Here is a 12436-nt window from a genome sequence, read left to right as displayed (position 1 = left end):
ACACACATAACACCTAGTGGCCCAATGGATAATTTTTCGTTTTGACGAAAGGTTTCACCGATTGGAGCGGGAATCGAAACGCTACGAAACGCTTAGACGACTGACGCCGCTAACCGCACGGCCACGAAGCCTATATTTTAGTCAAACAGACTATAAGATGTTCTTGGAACCGTCATAAAATAAAAAGAAAATCTATTCGGTTTATATTGGAAGGGAAATGGCGTTCAGTCTTTGGAGGAATAACTCAAAAACGGATTCTTAAGCTTTCATCCGACGTTTCGGTCGCTATATTGCGCCTTCTTCTGGGAATCTGTGGACAATGGTTCGATTTATGTTGTGTTTATGTTTGTGTTTATGCTACTCACTAACTATGCTCCGTTTTGTCGTCAGTATGAGCCCACAGCATAGGCCACATTTGTCCCAGACGTAACGTATCGCTACAACAAGAATTCACATGAGTACCAGGCAAGCATGCTGCGCAAGTAAACTTTCCGTTTGGTTTTACTTACTCTGCCGCCACCGGCGGATGGATGGGATAAAATATCCGAAAAATATCCGAAAAAACTATCCGGGTCGCAGAACAGCGATGCAGTTGCCCGTTTTGGCGCCACTTTTACTCTGTTTGTGTTAACTCTTGTTGTACCGATTCGTTTGCCTGTTGGACGGCCTGGCTTCGTGTATTGTTTTTTAAAGTGTGTAGTACGCCGGCGTACGTATTGCTCAGATTGTCTGCATCGGTGCGCTTGTTCACTGTGTTCGGTGTGTTTGTAATATGACATGTTTCTAATATGTGTAAGTTTTGCTTCTTAAGACTAGCATCCACGATTCGTGTACGATCGAAAGCGAAGACATGGCGGTTGGCAGCCGAGTGATCTAGCAGCGCTGTTCGTTCTCGTAGCTGCGCTACCTCCACGTCCTCCGTCGTCTTCCCTTGGTCCCACATGTTTTCCAGCCGGTTGGAACAGGAGCGGTGACTGGAGATCCTCGTTTGTAGTTTGTTTGATGTCATGCCTACTGCATCGCTGTTCTGCGACCCGGATAGTTTTTTCGGATATTTTTCGGATATTTTATCCCATCCATCCGCCTGCGGCGGCAGAGTAGGTAAAACCAAACGGAAAGTTTACTTGCGCAGCATGCTTGCCTGGTACTCATGTGAATTCTTGTTTTAGCGATACGTTACGTCTGGGACAAATGTGGCCTATGCTGTGGGCTCATACTGACGACAAAACGGAGCATAGTTAGTGAGTAGCATAAACACAAACATAAACACAACATAAATCGAACCATTGTCCACAGATTCCCAGAAGAAGGCGCAATATAGCGACCGAAACGTCGGATGAAAGCTTAAGAATCCGTTTTTGAGTTATTCCTCCAAAGACTGAACGCCATTTCCCTTCCAACATAATCACCAACAGTCGAAATTCGAAGAAATATTCGGTTTATAGCTGTTTTCAAAACCTCTTCAAAACTGATTTGTCATCAAAATGTTACTTGGGAGTGAATTCCGCGTAACCAAAACCTGCGCTGCTGTAACTCCTCTGTAACATGTGTGTTGCATGGGGTATGTGACGAGGGTCCATGGTTCCATAGAGGACAATGGACTGGCGAATTTTGAACTGTCTTAATTAAGTGAAGCCACTGAAATCAAAAAGGGTTATACTTCTGAAGGATGATGCGTTCGGCAATGCTGTCAAACACAAGGCAAGACTGGTGGTGAAAGGATTCCTGCAGAAAGCTGGAGTTGACTACTGTGTGGGGTGAGATGGCAGCACAATATGCCACTCTATATTACGTACTCGGCCGCTGATCGCTGTCCGATCAGGAGTCACAGTCAGTCAACGGCAGTGGAGCGGTTCGTGCGGTGTTGCCGTGCGGTGTCACCCGAGGCAATGGATCTCCGTAATGGGTGACTTCACGGTGGCGATTTAGAGTTGCGCAACTACAAGGAGACTTTCGCTACTGTCGCAAGGCTTGCCACCTTCAGTTGCTATATGAACTGCTGGAACCAGAAGTGCAAAAATCGATCGCAGCCCCGGTACTTGTAAATTTTCCTCAGCTGTTCTTCCATCGGAAGCGGCTGGCACTAACCCTCTTCTTTGCTAATAGCTCTAATGGACCCTGATAATTAAATATCGGCAAACGGCAACTTATAATGGACCCTCAGTCGGAATGGAAAAGGAACAAGAGGATCATTCCCGAACACCAACTTTGCATGGTTGTTGTCTGGCACTCTTGCAACCTGCACACCGCCGAAGATCGTCTTTTGCACGCATCGGACGAAAACAGCGAGTGCTTGCAGTTTCTTCTTGACCATGATCCATGTCTCGTGTCCGTAGAGGACCACCGGTCTTATTAGCGTTTTGTACATGGTGCACTCAGTGCGTGGGTGAATCTTTTTAGACCTCGGCATCTTTTGGAGACGGTAGTGGGCACGACTTCCACTGATGATACGTCTTCGTATTTCACGGCTAGCATTGTTGTCAGCCGTCAGTAAGGATCCAAGGTAGACGAATTCTTGCCCTTTCCGTCTATCGTCACATTACCACCTAGACGGACCCGGTCGTGTTCGGTTGTACTTGTATTTCGTTTTGGACGCATTCACCAGCAGTCCCACCTTTACTGCTTCGCGTTTTAGGCGGGTATACAGCTCTGTCACCGTTCCAAATGTTCTGGCGATAATGTCCATGTTGTCCGCAAAGCACACAAATTGACCGGCTTTTGTGAGAATCGTTCCCCGGCTTTAGAGCCCAGCTCGTCACATCACACCATTCAGAGCGATGTTGATGAGTAGGCATGAGAGTCCGTCACCTTGTCGCAGTTCCCAGCGAGATTCGAGTGAACTGGACAGTTCACCCGAAACCTTTACGCAGTTTTGCACACCGTCCATCGTTGCTTTAATCAGTCCAGTCAGCTTCCCAGGAAAGCCGTTTTCGTCCAAGATTTTCCATAGCTCTGCGCGGTCACTACTGTTGTATGCCGCCTTGAAGTCGATGATCAGGTGATGCGTTGGGAATCGGTATTCACAGCATTTCTGGAGGATTTGCCCTACGGTGAAGATCTGGTCCGTTGTCGACCGGCCGTCGGTGAAGCCAGCTTGATAACTTCCCACGAACTCATTCATTTTGGGTGACAGACGACGGAAGATGATCTGGGATAGCACTTTGAAGACAGCATTCAAAATAGTGATCGCTCTGAAGTTCTCACATTCCAAATGGTCGCCTTTCTTGTGAATGGGGCAGATTAACCTTGCCCCTTCCTTCCACTCCTCCGGTAGCTGTTCGGTTTCCCAGATCCTGACTATCAGCCGGTGCAGACAGTGGCCAACTTTTCTGGGCCCATCTTGATGAGTTTAGCTGCGATACCATTCTTACCAGCTGCTTTGTTAGTTTTGAGCTGATGAATGGCATCCTTAACTTCCCTCAGCGTGGGAGTTGATTAATTTCCGTCCTCCGCTGCACTGGGGTCGTCGTTTCCTCCGTTGTCGTGGTCTCCCGTGACTACGTTCTCCACGCCTTTCAGGTGCTGATCGAAGTGCTGCTTCCATCTTTCGATCACCTCACGTCCGTCCGTCAAGAGGCCTCCGTCCTTACAAGCAATTTAAATTTAAATATTGAAATTTTGATGCATATTTTGCACCGTGAAGCACTGTTTGCAATTCGAATAGCATAACTTGACACTAAAATTGTTTTCCAACACAAGGTTATTTCATTTATAGCGAAATGTATTATCGTCGCACCACCAAATGAAAGTCGTCGCTAGAAGCACATACGGAGTTGCAGCTGCGAAGTAAAATTGAATCTATTTCTGTTGCGATTGTCATTAAGCTAATTAAGAGCTACAATATGCACTAATCCAAACTGTGTTTCGACATTTCTAAATAGACTAAAAATAAATTTTCACACCACCACTTTACTTTACTTTGGATTTCAAGCAAAAGTAAAATATCAAAAATTCAATTTAATTAACGCCAAATCAATGGTTTTTATCAATATTCAGGCATGGAAGTCAGATTAAGTTAATTCACATTTAACCCTCGAGCGATCGCGCTGTTGTATTTTGTACAACACGATGAAAAAATCTCGCTTTTTGTACTCAGCATTAGCGTGGTGCTGACGGAAGTAGTAAACCGCGCGAGTTACGGAAGGTTAATTTCTGACATGTTTGAGGCGATAATGCCTGAATAATAAAATACAATGAATTTTAATATTAGTATCAATTGCCAAACCTACAAACTAGCAACATGGCCAAACCAAGAACTAAGCGATCTGCGGTCTCCGTTTGGCAGCAAATTGGTCTCAAAGTGGTTGACTACGTGTCGCATCCTATCCTAGCTTTTGCCTTACTCTTATTTAATTTGAACGTAGTAGGTTAATTTTAAGTTTTGACTTAGGGTGATCCCTACAAGAACAGGTTTTTACAATAATTTTTTATTTGATTTTTTTTTCGAAGATGGTTAAGTTCCAGTGGTAACATAGAAGAATGGCGTTTCTGCTACCGCATTTACCGGTAGCTTTTGCGAATCCACTTCAGAAATTCAAAATGTTCAATATGCGTGGCAATTTTGAGCGACAAAACAATGTTTGTGCATCACGTATTCCTATGGCAATTCTAATGAACAATTTGGGACAGATTTTAATGTGATTCCAGTTGGTTGTTGTATTTTATGTATGGTTGCAGAAATCCAATCGCGTCCAGCTGTCATCACGATTTGATTACTATAGTTGGCCATGGAATCAATAAGTACTATAGGTCACTGCATGAAATTCTATCCATCTCTTTCACTCTTACAGAAATTTTGTAAACAACAAGGCCAAGAAACTTCAAAATCCCATACAAATTCAAAACAGTGCAGTGCCCTATAGGCCACTGCATGAAATTCTCTCCTTCTCTTTCACTCTTACAGAGATTTTGTAAACAACAAGGCCAAGAAACGTCAAAATCCCTTACATAATCAAAACAACGCAGTGCCCTATAGGGCACTGCATGAAATTCTTTCCTTCTCTTTCACTCTAACAGAAATTTTGTAAACAACAAGGCCAAGAAACGTCAAAATCCCATACAAATTCAAAACAGTGCAGTGCCCTATGCTTCATATTACATACTACATCTTAAGCTACATAGCACTTATATTGAAACTTTTCACACAAATTTTATACGATAAAAAACACTGCTATCTAAATTCAACTTCACGATATAGGCATAAGTGAACCCTATTGCGCTAGGTGATATCAAGATTGTGTATTATTATAATACATGAACAATAATTCATACTCACATGTGGAACAACCAATTATTACCTTCCTTCTGTATGAAGCACATTCCAATGATAGTCCTCCACAATGCCGCATCGACGATGCGGCATCGTCGAATTGAACAGGTGATAATTTGTGCTCAACCTATACGCAGCACTTCCTCATGCATTACTCAGGACTCCACTCCTCCCTCTGGAACATATAATATCTCAATCCTTTATGATTAATTTCTAACACACATACAAGGTGATACATTCATCACACGCGACTGACCTCATTTCACATTTATGAACTTTACCACCCACCACCCCCACTCGCAGGCTACCCGATGAAATCTATCGAGTGCAAACCGCAGCAGCTGACCGCCATCGGTAACCGACTGCTCGATTGGTTCTCGGTCATCATGGCCGACAGCAAGAAGCGCCGCCAGCACCAGCAGCAGAAGAACAAGGTTCACTTCCCGGCCGCGTGCAAGCTGGAGGCCCGCTGGATGTTCGGCCATCTGGATCTGAACAACGACGGCGAGCTTTCGTCGCAGGAGCTGTACGACTTGGAACACGACCAGAACGAGCGCTGCATCAAACCGTTCATCGACACGTGCGACCTGGACCAGGACAATACGATCGATCCGCGAGAGTGGTGCCGCTGCTTCGAGAAGACCGACCGGCCGTGTGCCGCCGTCCGAAGGCGTCTGGGAACTGATTTGAATGGTGAGTTCTAGTCGTGGTCGTGGGGAGTCAAGTAGTCAAGTAAATATGGATTTATAATGCGAGCGTCTTTTTCCAGGATCAGGATATGCACCGGATTGCGACAGTCAAGGATTCTACAAGCCGACGCAGTGCCACCAGGCTGTTGGGGTGTGCTGGTGCGTGGATGAGCATGGTGTTGAGTTTGCTAATACACGCACACGCGGAAAGCCCAATTGCGGTGAGTGATTAATAATGTATTGTAGCATCATTCAAAAAGTTTATGTAAATGAGCGGATGTCCCGGATTGTGCAGGGAAGTCCCGGATTTAAGCAAGCGGATTTAACTAACTTCCCCGATCAGAACTATTATAATATGTCAAACATATATTATTGTACTATTGGAATATCTAGGACTGAAAATAAGGATTAAGAGTTACGTGTAACGCAAATGGTTTTGCTCCCAGGTATACGTATGTTATTGTTACAATATATCATGTATTTTGAGTATCATGAGACATAATTGGTTGTATTGCTTATACGTTGCAAGAGGACAGTAAGCTTCCCTGAGCGTTGGTAATGCCCCTGGTCCGGACGGAGTTCCCAATTTGGCCTTCCCGGTGAGTATGGAGATCGTCGGCTTCGCTGTCGACATTACGCTGGCAGTCTACGGTTAATCGATCGAAGAAGTAGAGTTGACTACTGCCCACTCGATCGAGGTAGTGGAGGCGTGGATGAGATCCAGGAAACTGGAACTCACCACAAAACTGAGGTGGTGGTTGTGAACAATCTAAAGTAGGAGCAGCAAATGGCGGTCAGTGTAGGCGATTGCACCATCACTTCCTAGCGCTCCGTCAAACACTTGGGTGTGATGATCAACGATAAGCTCACCTTCGGTAGCCACGTTGTTTATGCCTTGTACAAATGAGCCTCCACAGCTATAGTGGCACTGTTCCAGATTACGTCCAATAGCTATGGTGCCTATCGGTATCCTTATCGGAGAAGACATAGAATGCTTCGAAATTTTCGGCAAAAGAGGCATACGCAGGTCTACCAAGATGGCTTCCGTGGTTAAATGGCAGCGCGCGTGGGACATTTACACCACAGGAAGGTGGACTTTAGAGATGGGCAAAACAGTTCTTTTAGGAGAACCATTCGCGATTGAACAGTTCCCTTTATAGAAGAATCTTAGGCATTCTTTTTCCATCAACAGGAGTTGTTCTTTCTGTAGTTAGAATTTTCCGTGGCGTAAATTTAAATTAAAAACACTATACAATAGGGTCTTGTACCATTTGGGCAGGTGTACCTATTTTGGGCACTTGCCGCTATAACTAAGTCAATTTCAAATCGATTGATTTGATTTTTTGTATGGAGTTAGATACTGTGCGTGCCTATCTCTATACAAAAATTCAAATCAATCGGTATGAAATTGACTTAGTTATAGCGACAAGTGCCCAAAATAGGTACACCTGCCCAAATGGTACAAGACCCTACTTATTAGCGTGGGACACAAAAAGATATTTTACTCCTGTACCCTTTTTGAGTTCCATTTTGGCCCCATATCAACTGTGCAAAATTTCAGCTCGATCGGAGAAACTATATTTTAGCGCCAGCCGTTTTAATTTTTCATACGATTTACTATGGGGAAAATCACTTTTTCAAAGAAAAATCGCCACAGGTTGCCCCTTAACTCCTAAAAATATATCAATGAATGGTTTCTGTTGGAAATTTTACGAGGAACAGACCCTCCGAAGACCGCAAAGCGATCTAAGGTATGTGGAAAAAGTTATTCACTGAAAACCGAATGACATACCAACGCTGTTTAACATGTAAGGAATAACAATAAATAATAAAATCTCGTCATTTTATCGATCGGGTAAGGCTTAATAACTTTTTTCACAAATGTAGCATCGCTTTGCGGTCTTCGGAGGTCTGATTCCTCGTGAAGTTATCTACAGAAATCATTCAACGACTTATTTTTAGGAATCAATGGGTGACCTCAAGCGATTTTTCTTTGAAGAAGTAGATTTTCCCCATAGTAAATCGTATGAAAAACTAAGAATGGCGGGCGCTAAAATATAGTTTCTTCAATCGATCTGAAATTTTGCACGGTTGATATGGGACCAAAATGGAACTCAAAAAGTATACAGGAGTTGGAGTTTTTCCATTTTTTGTATTTTCCCATATAAACCGTGTACCAGGCTACTACTTATCTGTATTGGACATAATATCTCTAATGTTGTTACACCTGATATATGACATATGAACACTGTGGGGAGAGTGAAGAGAGATAAGAAGAAGAAGAGAAAAAGGAGAGTCTGAGGTCGGGAGTGAAGAAAAAAGGATTGGAGAAAAAAAGGGGGAGAAAAGTATTGATCACAATCGTGAACGGTCGCATGTTTTGGAGCTCCGGTCGAAACACGGAATCAGAAAAAGGTGAACGCGGTACACGTGTCCGAAATACCGTCGTAAGGGAAGTAAATACCCGTGAACCCGTGAAAGCCCGTACATCTGAGGGCACGACCTCGTGGTACGAGCTGAATCGGAGCGGGCGAGCCCTCTTGTGCTGGTGGCTGCCCCCAAAGTTATCGTCACGCCACACGCCCCAGGTGAGCCATAGTCTGCGTCATTGAGGTGAGGGCCTAGCAAGGTCCGGTGGGTTTGCCCCCGCTTGCTAGGTTCAATATCCAAAAGCAATGTCGGCTGTTCGAGTCCGTATGAAGTTGATCATCAATATTAACTTCTTTTCTCGATCAGCCTAGATAGCTGTGTAGTGTCGGTAGCGATTGTCTCAATTGGCTAAGAATAACACTACGGACCGCCTGTTCCGGTGGTAAGAATCCACCAACAGGTGACCCCTAATTCATGGTGTGATGCGGCTTTATGCTTACCGTGCCTAGGAATGAATGGCTAGGGGGGTCTAATAAAAAACCTAACCGCTAACGGAGCCTGTGGAGTACCAGGGCGCCCTCCACAGTATGTAGCCCTTACTGTGCTAACCGGAGCAATGGTGCAGTGGACCTTGTGTTTCTCCGAGACAATCAGCTGCCCTTCTTTAGTCTCACTTGAGGCTAAATAAGGGCGGGATTATGAAGATGTTGTTAATTAGTTTAAATTTTCACCTATATGGTTTCGCATTATGCGATTTACACAGTGTATTCTGTGTATCCTCGCCTTTGGCGTTTTCCAATCGATACCGATTTGGTTTTATTGTTGCTGTTCTTTGTTGTGCTGTTGTTGCGAAGAGTTTAATCTTACCTAGTTTGGGTAGTGGCTACGGTTAAGATAGCTCAGATCAATCTTCAGCATAAAAGAACAGCAACGATCAATCTTTGCAGACTTATGCAAAATGGTACAGCCCAAGTGGCCTTGCTACAAGAACCTTACTTTCGTAAGGGAAATTTCTATCTAGGAAACCTTGTGAACCCGGTGTTTCAACCTTCAGTAAACATGAAATGGCAAATTCGCGTGTCATGCCTCGAGCCTGTGTGCTTGTCAACAACGCAATAGTTGCTACACTCATCTCTGAACTAACCACCAGAGATGTATGTGCTATCACAATTGATGTATCTGTTGGAAACCTCAACAGGAAATACGTCTATTGTTCTGTGTATTTACCGCATGATGAACCATCCCCTACGGATGCTTTCAAACAAGTCATCGCATACTGCACTTCAAAAGGCCTTCCGCTAATTGTTGGTAGTGATTCTAATGCTCACCATATCATCTGGGGCAGCTTAGACATTAACTTGAGAGGCTCCAGTTTGATGGAGTACTTAAGTAGTACAGATCTTGCATTACTTAACATAGGCAACCGCTCAACCTTCATGGTATCTGCTAGAGAGGAAGTGTTAGATATAACGCTTTGCTCTAGCAGAATTAGTCACGAGCTGACCAATTGGCATGTGTCAGATGAAGAATCTTTATCTGACCATCGCTACATCTTTTTTGAACATTTAAATGTTACTTCGCAAACATTGCGTTTCAGGAATCCTCGGTCAACAAACTGGGATCTTTATACTGATTTGGTTGCAGCCAAATTTCATGGATATTCACCATCCATTGACACTCCAAGTGATTTAGATGATGCCGTTGATACTACAACGACCTTCATCATGGAAGCTTTTGAAGAAGCATGCCCTCTACGGTCTGTGAAGATCACAAGAGGAACCCCTTGGTGGAACTCTGATCTGGCGAAACTCAGGAAACATTGTAGAAAGAGTTGGAACAGACGACGTTCGGCTGGTTCGGAGGCTTTCAGGTCGGCTCGCATGGCCTACAGGAAAGCTCTCCGGTCTGCTGAACGATCCGGCTGGAAAAACCTTTGTACAAATGTTTCCAGCTTGAGTGAAGTCAGCCGGTTAAACAAAATCCTTGCGAAATCTAAGGACTTCCGGGTGAACGAACTTCGTTTGCCAAATGGCGATCTGACTTCCTCTGATGAGGAAGTTCTGGAATGCTTATTCAGCACACACTTCCCTGGATGTGTAGATATTACATCTTCGGATGATCCTGATGTCTTTTCTTGTAGTTATGATTCCTTAGCTTCGGCTCGGAGTATTGTAACTATAGAATCGATTGAGTGGGCTCTTAATAGCTTTGCTCCTTTCAAATCTCCTGGGGCAGATGGGATTTATCTTATTTTGCTTCAGAAGGGATTTGATTATTTCAAACATGTTTTGAAAAACTACTTGTTTGCAGTTTTGCTACAGGGTATATTCCCAAATCCTGGAGGGATATTACTGTAAAGTTTATTCCGAAAGTGGGTCGTGCGTCGTATGAAGAAGCAAAGAGTTTCAGACCTATCAGTTTGACCTCTTTTCTTCTGAAATGCTTGGAACGCATTGTGGATCATCACATCCGTGATGTTCATCTGGCCAACGTGCCTCTTCATGTGAACCAACATGCCTACCAATCTGGTAAGTCCACTGTCACTCTTTTACACAAGGTTGTTTACGATATCGAGAAAGCATTCGCTCAAAAGCAATCTTGTTTGGATGTTTTCTTAGATATCGAGGGTGCCTTTGACAACGTGCCTTTCGATGCCATATTGGAAGCCGCACGGAGTCATGGTATATCTCCAATGATTTCCAATTGGATTCACCAAATGATGATGATGATGATTGTGTACCCACCATCAGCGCAAGGATTACCTATGGCTACAGAGTCATACCGAAACGGAATGATCTACCTGATGGTTTGTTGTAGCAGGGTAAGCTAAATTCACTGGAGACCTTCGGAAAACAACATGATAATTGTTATCTCGTGACAAAGTCTGGCCACCCCACGAACATTTGCCCGGAAACCAGTTCATTTAACTTCCTTAGGCTACCCCTCCGAAATCCCCATATGTCATGTTCAAATATAAAAAGTAATAATAAGGAACGAACTCACCGGGTAATCCTAACCAGCTGGTTTTCTATGTTTGGCTTTGGTCTCAGCATTTCCGAACTCGGAATAACGACGGACACGAGCACCACGATGCAGACAATGTGGTCTCTTGCCACCGAGACACCGTCGATCGTTTACACAAAGTGTGAACAAAAAACACAAGGAAAAATACGAAAACGCGGGAACGACGAAATGCGGCAAGTTTCAGCCTTCGCGCCCTGCTTGTCACTGACGACCGACGACCGTTCACTCTTCCACCAGCGTTCCACTCAAGTACGAACGAAAACACAAAGAAAAATACGAAAACGCGGGAACGACGAAATGCGGCATGTTTCAGCCTCCGCGCCCTGCTTGTCACTGACGACCGACGACCGTTCACTCTTCCATCAGCGTTCCACCCAAGTACGAACTAAAACACAAGAAAAATGCAAAAACGCGGTAAAGACGAAATGCGGCATGTTTCAGCCTCCGCGCCCTGCTTGTCACTGTTATTTTTCTAATACACCAATTTATCCAAAACTTCATCTTCGTTTCTAAATTCACTCTATTTAATTTGAACATATTTATGTTTCGAAGGAAAGCAACCAAGTGGCCGGTCTTCCAATTGGATTCACCAAATGCTCAAAAACCGATATCTCTTCTCGACATTGCGTCTAGCAGGGATTAGGAAATTGAGTGTTTGTGGATGCCCCCAAGGGGGAGTCTTATCACCGCTTTTGTGGAATCTCGTAGCAGATACGCTATTGAGGCAACTCAATAATAGCGGTTTTCCTACTTATGGTTTTGCCGACGACTACCTAACATTGTTAGTTGGTATGTGCATCAGCACCCTTTTCGATCTAATGCAAAACGCCCTTCAGGTAGTTGAGGGTTGGTGTCGCCAATATGGCCTTTCGGTTAATCCGAGTAAAACATCTATTGTTCTTTTCACGGAAAGGCGAAACCGTAATGGCGTTCGACCTTTGCGTCTCTTTGATTCTGAAATCGATGTGACTGAACAGGTAAAGTACGTTGGAGTCATTCTTGATTCCAAGCTGTCCTGGACACCTCACATTGAGTTCAGAATCAAGAAAGCTTGTATGGCCTTCGGGCAATGCCGGCGTACTTT

At 44.2% G+C, this 12436-nt stretch overlaps 1 protein-coding gene across 1 annotated transcript in view; it reads left to right on the top strand.

Annotated features, from left to right (window-relative positions):
- Window positions 1-5549: 5549 nt before the first annotated feature.
- Window positions 5550-12436, top strand: part of LOC115254336 (proteoglycan Cow) — a 28128-nt gene continuing 21241 nt past the window's right edge. The window contains exons 1-2 of the mRNA XM_029851760.2: window positions 5550-5962; window positions 6039-6179. Of these exons, the coding sequence (XP_029707620.1) occupies window positions 5581-5962; window positions 6039-6179 (523 nt within the window). The 5' untranslated portion in view covers window positions 5550-5580. The remainder of the gene's footprint in view (window positions 5963-6038; window positions 6180-12436) is intronic.

This window comes from Aedes albopictus, chromosome 1, assembly GCF_035046485.1.
Source record: "Aedes albopictus strain Foshan chromosome 1, AalbF5, whole genome shotgun sequence".
Lineage (NCBI taxonomy): Eukaryota > Metazoa > Arthropoda > Insecta > Diptera > Culicidae > Aedes > Aedes albopictus.
The sequence above is the reverse complement of the archived record's forward strand: the minus strand, read 5'-3'. Positions and strand labels throughout refer to the sequence as shown.